This window comes from Carassius gibelio, chromosome B14 (assembly GCF_023724105.1).
Source record: "Carassius gibelio isolate Cgi1373 ecotype wild population from Czech Republic chromosome B14, carGib1.2-hapl.c, whole genome shotgun sequence".
NCBI lineage: Eukaryota > Metazoa > Chordata > Actinopteri > Cypriniformes > Cyprinidae > Carassius > Carassius gibelio.
This window is the reverse complement of record NC_068409.1, coordinates 12,870,327-12,888,430: the sequence shown is the minus strand read 5'-3', so window position 1 is coordinate 12,888,430 and position 18,104 is coordinate 12,870,327. Positions and strand designations below refer to the sequence as shown.

Below are 18,104 nucleotides of genomic sequence, written 5' to 3'. Positions count from 1 at the left end.
TAAGTGAGCTAATGCTAGACAGCTACACTGGCAGCGTTAATGATAGTATTGTTTTCCTCTAAAATCTCCATGTCTTCTTAGTTTAGCTTCAATTTATGCTAAGCTTAGACTTTCATCTATCACTAGAGGGCAGTATTTAATCGGTTTTCTTCCACACTAACCTGTGTTCTGTTCACTCTTTAGTATGGAGGAATGTGAAGCGCTGTGCACCAGGATGGCCATCATGGTGAACGGCAGGTTCCGCTGTCTGGGTAGCGTCCAGCACCTGAAGAACAGGTAAGATCCTGAATAATAGAGTGCAGCGACCGGGTTCTAGAAGCAAGAATCTCATTCATTTCCTGCATTGGGGAATTGGTTTTCAAATATGTATAGACAAACCTAATGTGTGCTGTGAGGTTGTTAGTCAATCATCTATGCTTTGTTGAGTTCATCAGTTCAAACTGTTCGTTTTTTAAAATTGTGTGTAACAATGGAATTCTTGTGGAAAAACTACATTACCCATGATTCTGCAAAAAAATCTCTACCAATCAGAGAGCAGCAACAAATCAATAGTTTTATATTTGTCATTTTAATCAATTTTGTCATTACCAATGCTTCATGAGATTGTAGTTCTTTCCCTCATTGAAATGATTAAGTACACAGCCTTTTTGTCCAAATTTCATAGATTTTTTGACTCTAAATTAAAGTTTTTGATTCACCTTTTAGGTGGATGGTTTGGTTCATGCTATATTTAAACTATTAAAGGTATAGTGTGTTAATTCTGCACATTAGCGGCGTCATTTAATTGCAAAAATAATGACTCAAATCAAGAACATTAAGCATAAAGCATACATTACTTTTTACACATGTGGGAGGGCTTTGATGCATATATATGTATGTGACATCACTTGCTCCTCTTCCTGCAGATTTGGCGATGGGTACACCATAATTCTGAAGGTTGCGGGCCCAGATCCTGACCTGCAGCCGGTGATGAAGTTCATTGAGAGCGAGCTGCCAGGAAGCACCCTGAAAGAAAAACACAGAAACATGCTGCAATACCAGCTTCCCTCGTCCCTCACCTCCCTCGCGCACATCTTCAGCATCCTCGCTAAGAACAAAGAGTTTCTCAGGATAGAAGACTACTCTGTGTCCCAAACCACTCTGGACCAGGTGAGGGGGCATTTCCAACCCTAAAATATAACTGGCACATTTCTGATTAGGGTTTATGTACTGGGGACAAGAGGAAGTTAAACAACAGTCAACTGTTGAAAGGATAGTCATCATTTACAGACAGAATTTTTATTTCTTGGTGGACTGTCCTTTTGGGACATGGCATATGATAAGTATTCATTAAAGACAGCAAAAAAAATTGGTACTACAACAACATAGTATAATTAACTAAAACTTAAGCCATTAAAAACCTTTGTATTACTTAAAATGAAATAAACGCTAACTGGAATCAAATGCATTTTAAAAAATATACATTTATTTTAGCTAATTGCCAAGGCAGCATTTTTCATGTTAAAGCTTAACACGATGTACTACAATAACTAAAAGAAAAACTTAAATAAAAATAAATAAATATCTTAAAAGTTTGTGGAAGAATATAAAATATTAAAGTTACTACAAAAATATGGCAAAAGCCCCACAAAACCACGAAAAGTTTAACTAATTAAAATTGCAAAAGATTCAAAATATTAATAAAAACACAAAAGATTATCTCAATGCTTAGAAAATAACATTGATTCACAACACATTTAATTCCCATAGTGTTAAAAGTGAATGTTTGGCAGTAAATAATGTTAAATAATTATTGGATAAAATTACTTTTTCAGCAGAAAAGTTAGATATTTTTACATTTTGATTTAAAATAAGGAAAATTACAACAATTTAAAAACTTTTTTGTAAAAAAAATGTTTTATATAAATGTCTGCCTTTAAATCTCATAAACTAGTATAGTATTTAGTATATAATAATATTTATTATGTTTCTTTTTTTTTATCTTGTTGTGATTACTAAATACTCTTCTTCCCAATCATCAGGTATTTGTTAACTTTGCCATGGACCAGAGTGACGATCACTCAGACAGCTCCATTCATCGTAAAGACACAGCAATCAACATGGCCCTCCTGAGCCCTCTGTCTGCTAAAGAGAACACGGAGAAGCCAGTAGAAAGCTTTGTGTGAGCCGGAGACTCTCTTTACACTACATGCTAACTGAAACAAGTGGATTCCACATATTTCACAATGTTTCTGTGGCCTTTGAGTTGCGGTCTGCCGTTCTGACCTCTGTCTGAAGATAAACGTCTTCACCGGTCAGCGGAGAAGCAGATGCTGCAGCTGAGACACTCAATGCAAGTCAATGCAAAAAGAAATTAAAAAGACTTCCCTCGTGTTTCTAGCCTGGCTGAATCCAAACCACGTTAGTCACAGTGTTAAAAACCTGAAGCCAAAATTTCTGGACAGACTCTATTTTGTGCAGTCGTCGACAGAGATCGATTTTCATCGTGCAATATAATCGGCTCGATGGAATAATACCAATGATCGATAATTCAGGGTCAGTGTATTTGTATTTTATTTTTTATTAAGACTAGAAGACTGGGAATCACATGCTGAAGAATCAGAATCGTTTGTGTGGCCCAGGGCTGAACTGCAAAACTGGAAACTGTACTATGTTAAAATGATTTTGTCCTTGATATGTCTTTATTTATAAACAAGCAATTGTTTTAGGTGTTTTAAATAGTCAGAAGGGGCATTATTTTATAGGCTGTTCTATCCAAGAGTGCCTCATGTTATCTTAATACTTGTCTTTGTGCATGGGCGAAACAAAAAAGTGATTGACTTCGTAGTAAAAAAAAAAATATATATATATATAAAAAATAATAAAAGAAAGTTTATACAACTAAGCTTTTGGGTTACAATATGTAACATACCTCGACTGACAAGGGACATCCTAGTGGATGCTCCAGGAGTCGCATGAACAACTTCGAAGGAAATCATTTAAAACATACCATTTATGTGCCTTCTTTCATATAAGGGCATCTGGTCTGCCCTTCATTGGATCTCTGGACAATTAAATTCAGAAATCAATAAACAACACTGATTCCAGCTGTATAACATAGCTGTTCATTACAGTAAGTGTGATCTCTGTCCATACATTGGATTGTTAAATCAGTATTTTGGATCTCATTGGGATTGGCGACAGCGTTGTCCGCCTTTCATCCAAGCACTTTACTTGCTGTGTTAATTGGAATTTATTTAAAGTCAAAATGTGTTAATCTTTTTGCACTGGATTCTCCACAGACAATGTTTTTACTGTTTGTCATTTACGGTTTAGTATTGGTTTGGGTTCGACCAAAACCACAGAACAACAACAACAACAAAAAACCTTCAAGGAAAAAAACGTTTTAGTGCCACAGTGATGTTCCTCATTTAATACCTGTTTACATTTCAAATTTATGGCTGTGGATTGTATGTTACTCGCTTTGTACACTTACTGTATTTAGACAATTAAATGACAATTCTACAACCCTAACACTGTTTGATCTGTGACCTCATATTTGGGACGTTCAACAGATGGTTTGTTTTCAGCGTCAGACTGCTTAAAATGTAACCAAAAGAAGCTATTGATGAAAAAATGCACATTTTGACATTTCTGACTTTGATATGTAAGCATTTATTTAGAAACAGAATGACATTGTGAAACACTGTGCAGTAGCTTGAAGACAGAAGTCTTACTGTGATGCAAAGCATTATTTTGATTCACAATCATTATTTGACCATCAGCAGAAACTTGCTAGAATTTAATCGGTTTATCAGTTCACTGATCTCATGCACTGCATAAATACAAATTTCCTCTACATTTACATAAGTCTGGAGTCAAAGCATGAAGCCATTTTATTTCATTGGTGAGAAAGCGCAGGGGAACATGAGTTTGTTCTTCTGTGATACCAGGTACACCGCACTTTCCCTTACTGCAAAAAAATAGAAAATACAAACAGTAAAATAGAAATATATAATTTTTCAGAGACAGAAATTCCCAGAATGCTCTGATAATAATGGTATGATAATGTCCTGTGTAATGAGTTATATTTAAGATTGACCTGCCGCCACCACTCTGGCGTCTTCATGAGATGTACGCCGTATCGATGCCCGCTCGTCTGCACTCTCATACCACCATAAAACATGCACTGTGCATGGAAATAACAGAACATAAATATATATATATATATATAAAGCTCACCAAGGCTGTATTTATTTGATCAAAAATGCAGTAATATTGAGAAACAATTGCTATTAAATAGTTCTATATTTAAAATTTAATTTATTCCTGTAATGTTTAAGGGTTAGTTCACCCAAAAATCTTAATTATGTAATTAATAACTCACCCTCATGTCGTTCCAAACCCGTAAGACCTCAGTTCATCTTCTGAACACAGTTTAAGATATTTTAGATTTAGTCCGAGAGCTCTCAGTCCCTCCATTGAAACTGTGTACGGTATACTGTCCATGTCCAGAAAGGCAAGAAAAACATCATCAAGCAGTCCATGTGACATCAGAGGGTCAGTTAGAATATTTTGAAGCATCGACAATACATTTTGGTCCAAAAATAGCAAAAACTACAAATTTATGCAACCGGTTCTTGACTCGTGAACGAGTCATTATCTGGCTCGGCTCTGTGTTCATCTTCAGTTCTCTCTTCACAGTAGTTCAGTCAATGTACTGTTTGAGTGCATGCATTACTCCGGGATATTGGTTTGTTTGAACTCAGAGGGAGTGTCAGCCACATTAAAACAGTGAACAGCTTAAGTCATTTGTGGATTAATGCGTATTAGAGATGAGAACCGTTTAAAACGATTCAGTTCAATTTGGTGAATTGGTTCAAAAAGATCCGGTTACATCAAATGATTCGTTCGTGAACCAGATATGACAAACTGCTTTGTTTTTAACTTGCTCGCAACAGACACGGAAGAGAAGACAATGCTGAATAAAGTCGTAGTTTTTGCTATTTTTGGACCAAAATGTATTTTCGATGCTTCAAAAAATTCTAACGGACCCTCTGATGTCACATGGACTACTTTGAAGATGTTTTTCGGACTTTTCTGGACATGGACAGTATACCGTACACACAGCTTCAATGGATGGACTGAGAGCTCTCGCACTAAATCTAAAATCTAAAATCTTAAACTGTGTTCAGAAGATGAATAGAGGTCTTACGGGTTTGGTACGATATGAGGGTGAGTTATGGGGTAGTTGCATATCTCCGCCATCTTGGATTTCCAGTCTTGCGAGAGTGTGCGTAGATATTTCCGGTTGTGCTAAACGCCAGTGCAGAGAACCAGAGAAATTCTAATATTACCTTCTATATATGTTTACAGGATTTATAATATCACTTCAAATGCAAATAAGATTTACACTGCTATTATTACTATTCTATAAGTGTTAACTGAGCCAATGCATTTGAAACTGTGTATGTTTGGGTCCGGTGAATGAATTAAATACACTTTTGTTCCTATACTGTTCACGAAATGAAAATTGAACTCATGGTGTGTACACACAGATACATAATTTATTTTTACATTATACAAATTATGTAAATGTAAAAATTACTTATTTCTCGAAAATGTTTGTATTACATTGATTATTATTTTTTTGTTTAATGAAAATGTTCACCTTGTAAGACATGGGCTGTGATTTATCTTCACATTTCTCAATTGTGCACATACATTAGTTTGTTTTTCTTCATCATTTACACAACATATTTTATTATTTGAGATAGTCAACTTTGCATCAAACATTTTGAAATGAAAAAAAAAAACGGGCTATAAAATAATAAAACTAACACATGACTAATTTTAATAATTGTTTTATCTGAAGAATTCGTAACAAAATACATGCGCTGCTTATAGACAAAATTATTTATGCTGCAGATATTTTAAAAAACAGATAAACATTGATAAAAACACATGAATGCAAACAGCGATCTTTTAATTAATGCAAACCTACCATAATAGCATTACGTTAAATTTTACAAAGTTATAAAGTTAATAAAACATACATACTTTATTAGAAATATCTGTCTCGTTTGACAGTCAGAAGCCTTATGATCTTATAGATAACAGTCAGAACAAAATCAGCTCTCCGAAAATGTAAAGTATTGCATATTTGAGTGGTTTGTGTTTGAAAAGAAGAAATCCCTGTGGACTGATTAACCTGAAGCTGACGCTGATCTGCATAATCAACAGAAGAATAAAACAATCTCCGCGTTGTATCTTGATTAATTTCCACACAGAGGTACGCAAAAATTTAGGGAGGAAGTTTCCTTGTGTCTTTGATATACCACTATTCGCTGTTAAATTTGAAAAACATGAATTATATCCATCTAGCCAAGTTTCGTATGTAAGTTTCCCTTACAGTCAATGCGTGTGTCTCAGGACCGGAAATAAGTATGTACACACTCGCTTCGCTGAAGCTCACCGGCGCCATCTTGTGCACCTAGCCCATTAATGACATCATTTTGATTTTTGTGTGAACTAACCCTTTAACACTGAATTTTGATTCACTATGAACTGATATAGCAATTATTCCAAGATTATTTCATGAATATAAATATTTTTTTACATTATGAATGCCTGTACTGTTGTCTACTTCGTAGACTAAAAGTACCCCCCCCCCAAAAAAAAACAAAAACAAACATACACTCACCTTGATTGAGCGGTCCAAATTCAGAGTGAAAAACCCCAACTGCGTGGGCATATCGTGACCCGGTGTGGATGCCCACTGCTGCCTGAAACGCCTTGCCCCACACCGCAGGACCGCCTGGCTTCATCTGGAAGGTGGACAGCTCGAAAACTCCTGCAAATAAACAAGATTTGAAATAAAAAGCCAATTAGATAATTTTGCCTAGAATATTTGAAATCTGTGCAACTTTGTTTTGTTAATAATTTATGAATTTGTATGCACAATTATAATGACAGAAAGGGGACTATTTGGGAAACCTCTTTGAAAACAATCATTATGATCAATGTATAAGTTTTTTTTTTATTTGATTATGTTTATATCACCTATAGTACCATGTGAGCATGCACTGGTGGCCCTCTGAAAATCAGTGTATGAATGTTAATGCACATAGTTGTCACCTCCATCTTTGGGTGGCTTCTGAACTTTGCTCCATGGTACGAGGTACAACACCTCATTATCCTGAGAGCTCAGCATGGGCAGCGCTTTAGAGATGTACTGCTCAATCCAGTTGGGGTCTTGAGCCAGGGCTGCCCGCACAGATGCACGCTGAGCATAGCTGTCTAAACACCATCACAATAAAAACAGAAAGAAGTGTTTCTTATAGAGTAGCAAGTGAGCTGCATTGTGCTTTTAGACATTTTAAATAAAATGCATATTATCTTAGTAAGATTACTTGTTAACTGCATTAACACTAAGAATGTTTAAAATTATTATACCTCATTTGTGTTATGGACATTTTGACCTGGAGAGGATTTTATTTTTCATGAAAATGCAAGTTAATGTTATCACATTAGACTAAAAATTACTAAGTCTGGTCACAAAGGGTATAAAAACTTCCCACCAATATTTTTGTACTTTTTATTTTTCCATCTTGCACAACTGTGCTGTTCCCAGTCAAAACTTCCAGACTACAAAAAATGCTTGTAATTTCTTTGTCTTGTTCTTTCAGTTAGTACATTTTTTGTTTTACTTTTCTGGAACGGATCAATTGTAGGCCTCATTGATCTGAACTCAGTTTCTGAGTGTGAAAAAAAATCCTTGTGGTCATTTTGAGATTACTCACTTAAAAAACTGGGGTGCATAATCTGAAAAAAAAAAAAAATTTGATCCACAATTTGGTGATAATATAGCATAATGAGAGATTAACATTAGTTTTTTAGTAATATTTGACCAGGGAAAGAATTGCCAGCACAGCACAAGTGTTTTAAATAAGTAGTAATGTGGGACACCTCCCAACCACTAGAATTTAAGAGTAAGGCTCCCTAGAAGAGAAATGTTTGGTTGCATTTTCCTTATTTATGAATCCTATAAAGTTTTTAAAAGCATAGATTAAACATTGAAGAATTCAGTCATTCTCACCATACTTCCAGATGTGGAAAACCTGATTAAGACCTCCATATTCCACACTCCAGTATCCAACGAGCTCTGAGTGGGCTGTCCGCAGGTGGATCTTCTCATTGGTCAGTTTGAGGAAGGCAGCGTTGAGATGTGGCTGGATGTAATAGGTGCGGAACTCATAGAAGGTTCCGTTCTGCTGCTGAGGTCCAGTGGAGATCCATGCCTTGGGCTGCTTGGGAAATGGAAAACAAACTGCTAGTGTCACCATGTGGTCATTACTGGAACGGTTCAACTTCAATACAAGATCTACACTTGTCTGAATATATATGAACCATGAGATCACATAAAACTGACTCTAAGAAAACACAGCTCCAGGCTTCTGCTTCTTTTTTATTTCAATTTCCTAGGATTTTTTAAGGCACTGTCCCTCATTCTAAACAATGAGTGGATTTTAAAAACCTTGAAACTAACATGTGATGTTTAAGATAAAATGTACAAATGTTTACATTCTACAGGCTTAGACAAGTCAATTCCCACTGAAGTACAAAGGCCTGGAAATTATGTCCCTTATCCTGTATATATGATATACAGCATTTTATAACTCCATGCAAGGACATGTTAAAAACTGAACAGCTAGACACACTGTGTATAAATATAGAAGGGTCAAAAAGTGTCAGACCACATTGGGAATTCATTTTCTTTTGGACCTTTAAAGATGAAAATGAAAGAAGAAAGAAAATGTGTTTTTGCATTTATTTGCATTATAAATCAATCTTGTGAACTCCACTAAAGGTCAGGTTTTCCTAATTTTCACTAGATATTCTTTGGATCTTTCTCAAATCATGCTGTTGAACAAGGACATTAGGTTTGACAAATGTTTGGAGCTTATGCAGCTCAACTGCTGCTGCCGTGAAGAGTCATATTAAGACATTTCAACTTTTCACAGAAACTGTAATGCTCATGATCTATTTTGTTATGAATTTTTGCAGTAGAATGTAAAATATAAGCAATTTTACCAGTAGCCTCGAAAATTTGGAACTCACTTATTAATATATGCATTAAAAATATGGTCCTTTTTAATGAAACACATTGTGTCTATGAAACACTTCTGCGATTATTCCATGCTTTTGTAACCCATGACCCTGCCAAGGTCTTAACAAATAATGTTACAATGGAGTTACATGATCATATGACTACAGTGGTGGGGCGTCCTCTGACACACCTCCAAAAACTAGCGTTTGTCTTTTAATTCAGTGCCATTAAAAAGTAACACAGGTTCAGAATCATACAATTGTTCTGTAAAGAAAACCTGAATTGTTGAATGTGAGCCATTTCCCCATGTGTAAATATATGATTAAACTCACCGTAGGTCGGCTTTTCACAGACAAACAGTGTTCTGCGTGACGTGACGCGTTCCGGAAAAGAGCACGTAATTGTATCATTTTATCAGTTTGTCTCTGAACAGTAGCTTCAGCGTGATTGACAAGTCAGATGAGACGTGCAGGACTGAACGAAGTTCACTGTCACTACGGAAGCCGGAAAGTACCAATGCACAAATTCGCTGCATAAAATCAGCTCTTGTGCAATATGTAAATTTATTTTAGTGAGTTGTTTTTATTTATTTATTTATTTTTGTTGTTGTTATCAACCTTTAACTTATTACATTTATTAAAAAACGTACAGCATAAGGAAAGAGGTTGGAGAGGGGGTTCAGCGAAAAATCGGCAGCTGTCAGCAGGAAGTGGCTGTCATTGGCAGCAGGAAGTGGCTGCCAATAAAACCGGATGGCAGCTGTCGCTAATACCCGGAAATTGGAGGAGGCTGCCGGCGGCAACAAGACAAATAAATAATTATATACACTTATGATTATGTTTAATACTTTTTTAAATAAGTATAAAGGTCAGTATTGTATATTATTTGATTTAAAATATTGATCAAATATAAACAAAGAAATAAAATCATTTTGCTAAACGTTAAGTTCCAGCTGAATGTTTATGCATGCATGTATCATTGTCTGTGTGAAATAAAACAATTTATATTTATATACGAGAGTGGCACTTACTGGGTGTATGTTGTATATTTATTATAGGCAATATACACAAATGACTGAAAAGAGAGAAGTCTCAGAGACCTTTATTTAAAATCATAATTTGCGGTTATATTTGTAGTATTTCAAGAAACAACTATACATATATATATATATATATATATATATAGTATAAAGTAGCTGTTAAATTTGTAACTGGGTTAGTAAGTTGTCAAAGTCAGTGCTTTACAATGTAAACAGTATAAAATATATCCAGTAAGCAAGCAGACTAAAATATCAATCAGAATCACTAACAACAATCCGGAGGTATTTTCAAGACTCTTAGATCAGAACTGATGAGGTATACAGAGTTACTTCTCCAGCATCTTGCACCAATCACTGTAAAACCCATCTCTCCTCATTTTCCTCTTGCAACATGGTCAAGTCAAGCATCGTTTATTTATATAGTGCTTTTAATAATACAGATCAAAGCAAAGCAACTTTACAATATTAAATAGGAAAATAGTGTGTCAGTCAATAATGCAGAAGGACATTAGTAAACTCAGTTTTTAGTCAGTTTAAAAGGCAGATTATCATTCAATTCAGTGATGTCATCCTTCAGCTTGGTTCAGTTTAAATCGTATCTGTGGAATCATTTGCAATCATGTCAATGATATCACTGTAAATGAAGTGACCACAACGAAGCAAGCCAGGGGCGACAAGGAACCAAAACTCCACCGGTGACAAAATGGAGAAAAAACAAGGTCTTTACAGGGGATCTGTATCTGGGGCTCTAGTTGTCCTGGTCTCCGCTGTCTTTCAGGGATGTAGAGGTCCTTTCTAGGTGCGATCCACCATCTGGTCTGGATACGTACTGGATCCGGGTGACTGCAGTGACCTTCGAATAAGAAAGAAACAGATTAATATAATTGAAGATGTTAATATCTATACGATGTTTGATAGGGAGCCAGTGAAGTGTTTACAGAACTGGGCTAATCCGGTCATACTTCCTGATTCTAGGAAGAACTCTAGCTGCTGCATTTTATTATTCATAAGAAAATGGTGACTTTAATACCTAAATTGCTTTATTAACAGTAGACATGCATGCACAGCCATATTAATGATTATTCCCATTGCATCTTGTCATCATGTACAGAGCAGTGATTACATTTTCATGCATAATTTGCACACCTGGTAAGCAGTTGTTGTAAACCTCGTCGCAGTGTCTGCAGGGTGTACATTTTGTTGAATTCCTGACATGGCTTAGACTTGTTCTCCATTTTGTTCCACCTGTATATTGAGATGAGGAGCATGAAAACAGCATTATTACAAAGATAAACATTCAGACATGGCAACTGAGAAATGTAATGTTATGGCACCTTTTTAAACCTCTAATCAAATATGTAAAAGAAGATACTCAGTCAAGCCAGCTGGATTGTGCCCTCTTTCGAAAGGAGTCTGTATACAGTACAGCAGACTTCTGAATTTGGAACAAACCAAAGACGGACTTAGTAATGTAGCATCACCCCCTCCTCCAGGATCACGTAAAGAAGAATTTCCAACAGGACAGCATCTGGCAACTATTGGGTATTACAAAAAAAAAAAAGGTGTCAGTGCCATGGTTTTGTCTCAAGATGCACATCAGTAATGTTTTTTTTTTTTTTTTCTAAATGCATGTTTACAAAAGCTACTTCAATGTTCTAAATTTAACTACAGCCTAATCCTGGCTTAATCCAAGCCCTGTCTGTGAAACTAGACCTAAAAGTTATAAGGAATTATGAACCGGTCCATTATATTTTGTATAGATAATAAAAAATAAAATAGTTTTGCATTCACATGCTTACAACTTCAACTGGTACACAGAACAGTTCTGCACATGCATAGTATTAGAGAAAACACACCTCAATAGTGCAAAAAAAAAAAAAAAAAAAAACTTCTTTTAAGAACGCTTAAGTTAATGTATATCACACAATCTCCTGAAAGACTTAACATGCAAAAATATATGGTTAGTGTTGCACATTTATCTTCTATCATTCCAGTCAAACAACATTCTTTTATATTATTCAATAGACGGTTAACACGCTAACAAACGTTAATATTTAATGGTACATCAAACGTAATTTGAAGTTAATGGTAGGCCCCTAACAAGGTACACAAACAAGGTTGCTACCACTAATTAGATTTCATTGAACAATTAAACCAAAGTAGGCACCAAGTCTACCAAGTCGTCCACCAAGATAACAATTAAAATCAAACTTACAACGCAAAAAAACATTAATTACTCCGATGACCAATTTCTGAACTTACCGTTTGATCAATCGCAACCATTACTGAAGCGTTTGGGTGCAGTTATATCTGATTGGTTGCGCCCACGTTGGTCGATACTGATTGGCTCCCACCGAATGGCAGGTCCCGCCTACCACCCGGCTGCCAGTTACTGCCTTCCGGCTGTCAATGGCAGCCACTTCCTGCTGCCAGCTGCCGATTTTTTATCTGAACCCCTGCTGGTTGTCGCGTTAGATGTTTCTGACATAAACAAATACTAATCCTTATAGTTTGCCTTAAAAATGCTAGAAATGTTTTTTTTTTTCCATATATATATATATATCACAATATGCAGAATCTTTATTTATTTATTTATTGCAGGTCACACACACAAGGACATTTTAAATTTACAGCTTTCAAACTCCAAAACACATTAAAAATCCATAAAAGTACCAATTCGGTGATCTGTGATTTTTTTTAAGTTATTAAAACGATTGACCACCAAAAACAACAATTGTCATAATTTACTCACCATTCCAAACCTGTATGCATTTCTTTCATCAACTAATTATTATTATTATTATTATTATTATTATTATTATTATTATTTTGATAAATAATTTTCAATTTAAATTTCAATGTATTAAGTTATTCAAAGATAGCCTGTTTGGGGGGAGGGGGGGTATTCAACAATTATATAATAATAATTGTAGTTTTAAAAAATCATGTAGAATATAGTACCTTATATTTGAATACTTATTGCTTTAATTACTTGATTTATTTTTGGTTAAATTTGCCAGAATTTCTGTTTTGTTTTGGGCCATATTTTCACACCTCTATAGCTCTATATAATTGTTAAAATCAGGAGTTCCATTTTGCACTTTTTCATAAGTATTAAAAATTATATTTCAGGAATTTTTTAACACGAGGTTCTCTTTTGCTAGACATATGCATTTTTAAGTTCAAAGTGTTTATCAATCCAATATTCACTGCTAAATTATGTAGTGAAATTTTACATTACATAATTATTGTTAAATGCATTCCATGTTTGTGGAATTCCATTAATTTCACTTTGGGGCCAATAAACAGGGACACACCTCCCAGCCAGACCTGTTTTGAGGGATATTATACAGACCAATGCATTTTGGATTGTGCTCAGCAATTTTTGGACAGACTGGAATGTTTATCCCTTAATAAAGAGAGAGACAATAGAGAGGCTCTGTTCTCAGTGTTGTTGATGGTGGGTAGGTGGGGCAGAGAGCCATGAAAATATCAGCTCCTCTCCTCCTCCTCCTCCTCACTTTCAAACTATATGTGGCTGGGCATCAACAATACAATACTCATAAACGAGCTGGAAGTCATTAGTTGCTGAGTAAAAGCTCTCTGGCAGAACAAATACAGATTACCCTTTTAAAATCCAGAGTTCTTTCATTTAAGTATGACTGGAACAGCAGTGGTTCTGATGAACCTGCTCCTCATCCTCTCTGTGGGTAGGTCACTCCTATTGGAATTTTTAAAAAGCACTGTTATTATTTGAATCATTTATGTGTGTCATTTGCAATTTACTACAGAATTATTGCAATGAGAATAATCCGACAGTTCCCCTTTTTTTCAGGTGCAGAGGATAAATCAAGACTCCACCGCAGGGTAAGTCCATTTATGCACTAAAACTCAGAACAAACACCTATTAGAAGATGATTTATGATGCAGAACTATGCACTGTGTATGTTTTTTTTTTAATCTGACAGCCTGCGTGTGGGGGTTTGAGTGTCAATCAAGCATGCCCTCTCAACTATTCTCCCGTATGTGGTAATGATGGCATCACATACGTCAATGAATGCACCCTGTGTGTGCAGAGAATGTAAGTCCATTGATTTGCTTCTGTTTGTGTGGGATAACAGCATTACTGTACGGATTTTGCTGTTAGTTAGTAAGAGTTATGGAACGGATGCTGGGATTTTGAATCACTGAAAGGGTGTTTGTTTTTTAGGCACACTAATGCAGACATTTTGATTGTGAAAGACGAACAATGCTGAGGTGGAGGACCTTATGAAATCAACGCTTTGCTTTTCATATCTATGTTTGTTTAAGAGTGTTGTTTGCTATGGTCATCTAGGGGATGTGATCAGTATACCTATAAACAGTGGATGTGTGAACACCTAGCAAATGTTAAAATTAAAAATATTAGTACTAAAAGTGTCAGTTTTATCACATCTCAGTGACTTTGAGTGAATAGCGTTTCATTTTCTAAGTCTTTTTAAGTCTTTAAGATTTCATGATACTGTCTTTCTTTAAAATATGTATTTCTATAATATAAATGTATTCCTTTGTTTCTGAAGGAGCTTGCTTTGAGTGCAATGTTTTAGGAGTGAAGATTTGGAGTTACCGCTTATTTTTCCAAATATAACAAAATATAACAAAAATGGAAATGTGACATGATAACAGATGACAAACAGTGGGAAGACAAGCATTTATACATTTACCCTTTTTTGCTAATAAAATAAACATACTTGGCCAAACAAATGTAAAACTGACCAGCTTCACTTTGTCTTACTTTTCTTTGCATGATCTTTTAACTCTCTTCAAAATTACCAAAGAAACATCTCATTCTATTAAAAACATTGCTGACAGAAATTTTGGATTTGTGTCAGATGCAAGTCATTACGTTTTTTAAATCTTCTAAAGCAACGGATGTTGGGTAAACTGTGTGGCGGAACAACATTTTCAGAACTGTATTTGTTTGAGGGACTCTATAAGGTGACGTACCAATACAATGACCGCTTACGCACATGTTTTGATACCACATACTTCCGGGTGAAGAATAATATTTTGTAAACAGCATAGTGTTGAATATTTAAAAATACAACGCGTTTTATGATAAACACTCGTTGGAGTTCATCACGAGATAAGAAAATAAACATTTGATTAATGACAGCAATCCGGTTACGCCTCACAATTTTTCAGAACTAACAGCATGATTTAATTTAAACATATTAAATAACTCGTATTTTTCCTGAATATCCTTATGCTAAGACTGTTATCGGTCAACTTTAGAGGACTTGCAGACCACAAGACACCCTTAAATCTTAATTTCAGTACATCATCTGGCATGGCCAAAAGCAAATTTGAATACGTGAGAAACTTTGAGCTCGACGATACATGTTTGAGAAACTGTTACATTGTGGTTCGGCTAGATGGACGCAACTTCCACAAGTAAGTGCTTCTGTACACCTAAAACATGCTATTGCAGTCTTGTGTTTTCACAATTTCGAGGAGGGTAGAAAATGAGTGATGACTGAAGTGATTTTCAAAGTGATCTTTTTGATTCCAGGTTTTCTGAGCAGCATAACTTCATGAAACCCAATGATAACCGAGCTCTGGGTGTGATGAGCCGCAGTGCCCATTCAGTCATGGAAGAGCTGGAAGACATCACTATAGCCTATGGACAGAGTGATGAGTTCAGCTTTGTGTTCAAAAGATCCACCACTTGGTTCAAAAGAAGGGCCAGGTACAATGCTGTAAATAAAGACATTGACAGAATCTGCATTAGTTACCATCTTAATGGAAAACACCACAGCTGGAAGTTGTGCAGTGTTATGCTTTCTAGGAAACTCACCCATTAAATATTTTCTCTCTACAGTAAACTAATGACCCATGTGACGTCCCAGTTTTCCTCTAGCTTTGTTTACTACTGGAAGGAGTATTTTGGGGAGCAGCCGCTACTGTACCCCCCCAGCTTTGATGGCAGGGTGGTTCTGTATCCGAGCAATCGTAACCTAAGAGACTATCTAAGCTGGAGACAGGCAGATTGTAAGTGAATGTATTTTGTAAATGGATTAAGTTATAAAATGTGTTTGACTGTAACATGCTTAAAACTGTATAATAGAATGAAGTAGAATCATTGTTGACTTTATCTTTTTCCTGTGATTGTACTTTTTTAATGACAAGCCTTTGATTGTTAATATGGTTGTTGTATTAACATGTTTGCTTGTAATGGAGCATGAATGTACACACATTCTATATTTTTATAACAAATATATTGTTTTATTTTGATTATGCATTAAAATATAAATGCAAAATAAAATCCATTATTTTTAGGGGTCTTAGAAATGAACATCTAGCTATAGAGACTATTTCAATATATAACAATGGATTTAGAATAGTTTCAGAATTGCACATTTTTTTGTAAATTTCACATTTGTTATTTCTATACAGGTCACATTAACAATTTGTACAACACAACATTTTGGACGCTGGTTCAGAAAGGTGGACTGACCAAAATACAAGCTGAGGAGAGACTCAGTGTATGATCAATTAAAGTATTATTTGTTTATTTGAGTTTTTTTTTAATGTTTGTTCTGATTTGTTTTCTTTTCTAGACCAGTTATCATATAGATTTGGTTCGAGAATCTGGATTGAGAATGCTTGTCACTAATGTAATATGACTATCACAGTTTATAAAAGCAGACTAGGTTTTGTCTGTCTTTTAGGAATATTATCCAATAAACATATAACCAGATACATAATCAGTTCTTAATTACCAATATAATACATACATGTCTAATTGTGCCTTAAAATATTTTATTTTTCTATGTAAGTTTAATTAAACACCTACTTCCAGTAGGTGTTTTGTCTGTTCACATTACATAACTGTAATGAAGAAACTAAATGTTGCATGATTTTTCCCATACACAGGGAACACAAGCGGCAGATAAGAATGAGATCTTGTTTTCTGAGTTCAGTATCAATTACAATGATGAATCCCCAATGCACAAAAAAGGCACAACTTTAATATGGGAAAAGGTAAGCTGCAGTTGCAAAAATAATTCTTTAAATTATCTATTATTTTAAGTGAAAATTGTATTTCTCAAATTCTTTACTTTTAGGTGAATGAAACCACAACTAAATGGATCAAGAAGCAAGATGAAGGAGAGACAGAAATGAATGTAACCCGGATAAGAAAGCAGGTCACAAGTCATTCCTCTGATATCATTGGAGATCAGTTCTGGGAAGAACATCCAGACATTCTGGAAAGCGACCAGTGTTGATCACATGGTTGAAAGACTGTACCACACCAAATGCAAGTTGATTTTTCTCTTTGGTATTTAATAAAAAAAATGAAAAACTCTACTTTGTGTTTTATAGTTTTTCTAGTTTGGAGGAAAAGCAGCAGAATGAAGGGGGATGTTGCCATGTTATTTTCCCCTCTTAAGATTCCTAGAAGAGATAAGGAATAACACAAGGATCTTATTCTCTCCTGCAGGGATGAGCATCTGTTTCGCCTCACCCCCTACTGTTTCCTTTCTGTGTGGAGATGACTTTAAAAAGTCAGTTTTTTTTCTCAAGCCAAATTTCAGTGTCATTACATATCCTGTACGATGGGGCACATTTAATGAAATGAAAATTAAATAATTACTTTAAGAAATATTTCAGGTTACACTTAGGCCACAGCATTTGTGGCATAATGCTGATTACAACAAAAATTACTTCGATTATTGACCCCTTTTCTTTAAAAAAAGGAAGAGGAAAAAATTAATTAAATTATAATAAAGTTTTGGTGACAGTTTTATGGTAGAAGTAAAATGTCCAATGGCCAATTTCCGGATGATTTCAAATAAAAAATGTGAATCTTATAATTCCATAAAAGCACATAAAAATTGTGCGTTGTTTAAAAAACTGTTCAAGTTGAGCTCAATCCACAGCAAGAGTTGTAATGTAATGTCGAAGCTTTAACAGATCTTTAACAGCGTGTGCTGG

At 35.1% G+C, this 18,104-nt stretch overlaps 4 protein-coding genes and 1 long non-coding RNA gene across 6 annotated transcripts in view; 3 read left to right on the top strand and 2 right to left on the bottom strand.

Annotated features, from left to right (window-relative positions):
* Window positions 1-3,513, top strand: part of abca1b (ATP-binding cassette, sub-family A (ABC1), member 1B) — a 31,755-nt gene extending 28,242 nt beyond the window's left edge. Inside the window, exons 45-47 of the mRNA XM_052574235.1 lie at window positions 184-276; window positions 906-1,149; window positions 2,022-3,513. Of these exons, the coding sequence (XP_052430195.1) occupies window positions 184-276; window positions 906-1,149; window positions 2,022-2,165 (481 nt within the window). The 3' untranslated portion in view covers window positions 2,166-3,513. The remainder of the gene's footprint in view (window positions 1-183; window positions 277-905; window positions 1,150-2,021) is intronic.
* A 117-nt stretch (window positions 3,514-3,630) lies between these two features.
* nipsnap3a (nipsnap homolog 3A (C. elegans)) lies at window positions 3,631-9,600 on the bottom strand. 2 transcript variants are annotated; one of them, XM_052574233.1, is made up of 6 exons: window positions 9,421-9,600; window positions 8,078-8,288; window positions 7,117-7,278; window positions 6,683-6,832; window positions 4,082-4,168; window positions 3,631-3,952 (listed from the first exon to the last, which is right to left on the bottom strand). In XM_052574233.1, exons 1-6 carry the CDS (start codon window positions 9,496-9,498, stop codon window positions 3,876-3,878), a joined length of 765 nt encoding a protein of 254 aa, XP_052430193.1. In that variant the 5' UTR covers window positions 9,499-9,600; the 3' UTR covers window positions 3,631-3,875. The 2 variants fall into 2 exon arrangements, with proteins under 2 accessions (XP_052430193.1, XP_052430194.1); XM_052574234.1 differs by having other exon boundaries at window positions 8,078-8,285; window positions 9,421-9,599.
* Window positions 9,601-10,537: 937 nt separating this feature from the next.
* On the bottom strand, window positions 10,538-12,539 carry LOC127971754 (uncharacterized). The gene is made up of 3 exons (XR_008156907.1): window positions 12,390-12,539; window positions 11,274-11,662; window positions 10,538-10,980 (listed from the first exon to the last, which is right to left on the bottom strand). It is a non-coding gene; the product is annotated as an uncharacterized LOC127971754 (long non-coding RNA).
* Window positions 12,540-13,528: 989 nt separating this feature from the next.
* Window positions 13,529-14,877, top strand: LOC127971877 (probable pancreatic secretory proteinase inhibitor). Its single transcript, XM_052575155.1, has 4 exons — window positions 13,529-13,837; window positions 13,963-13,994; window positions 14,096-14,208; window positions 14,338-14,877. Exons 1-4 carry the CDS (start codon window positions 13,786-13,788, stop codon window positions 14,381-14,383), a joined length of 243 nt encoding a protein of 80 aa, XP_052431115.1. The 5' UTR covers window positions 13,529-13,785; the 3' UTR covers window positions 14,384-14,877.
* Window positions 14,878-15,088: 211 nt separating this feature from the next.
* On the top strand, window positions 15,089-17,477 carry LOC127971848 (probable tRNA(His) guanylyltransferase). Its single transcript, XM_052575102.1, has 6 exons — window positions 15,089-15,560; window positions 15,679-15,855; window positions 15,988-16,157; window positions 16,563-16,651; window positions 17,043-17,150; window positions 17,234-17,477. The coding sequence occupies exons 1-6, from the start codon at window positions 15,373-15,375 to the stop codon at window positions 17,393-17,395; spliced, it is 894 nt and encodes a 297-aa protein (XP_052431062.1). The 5' UTR covers window positions 15,089-15,372; the 3' UTR covers window positions 17,396-17,477.
* Window positions 17,478-18,104: the final 627 nt, after the last annotated feature.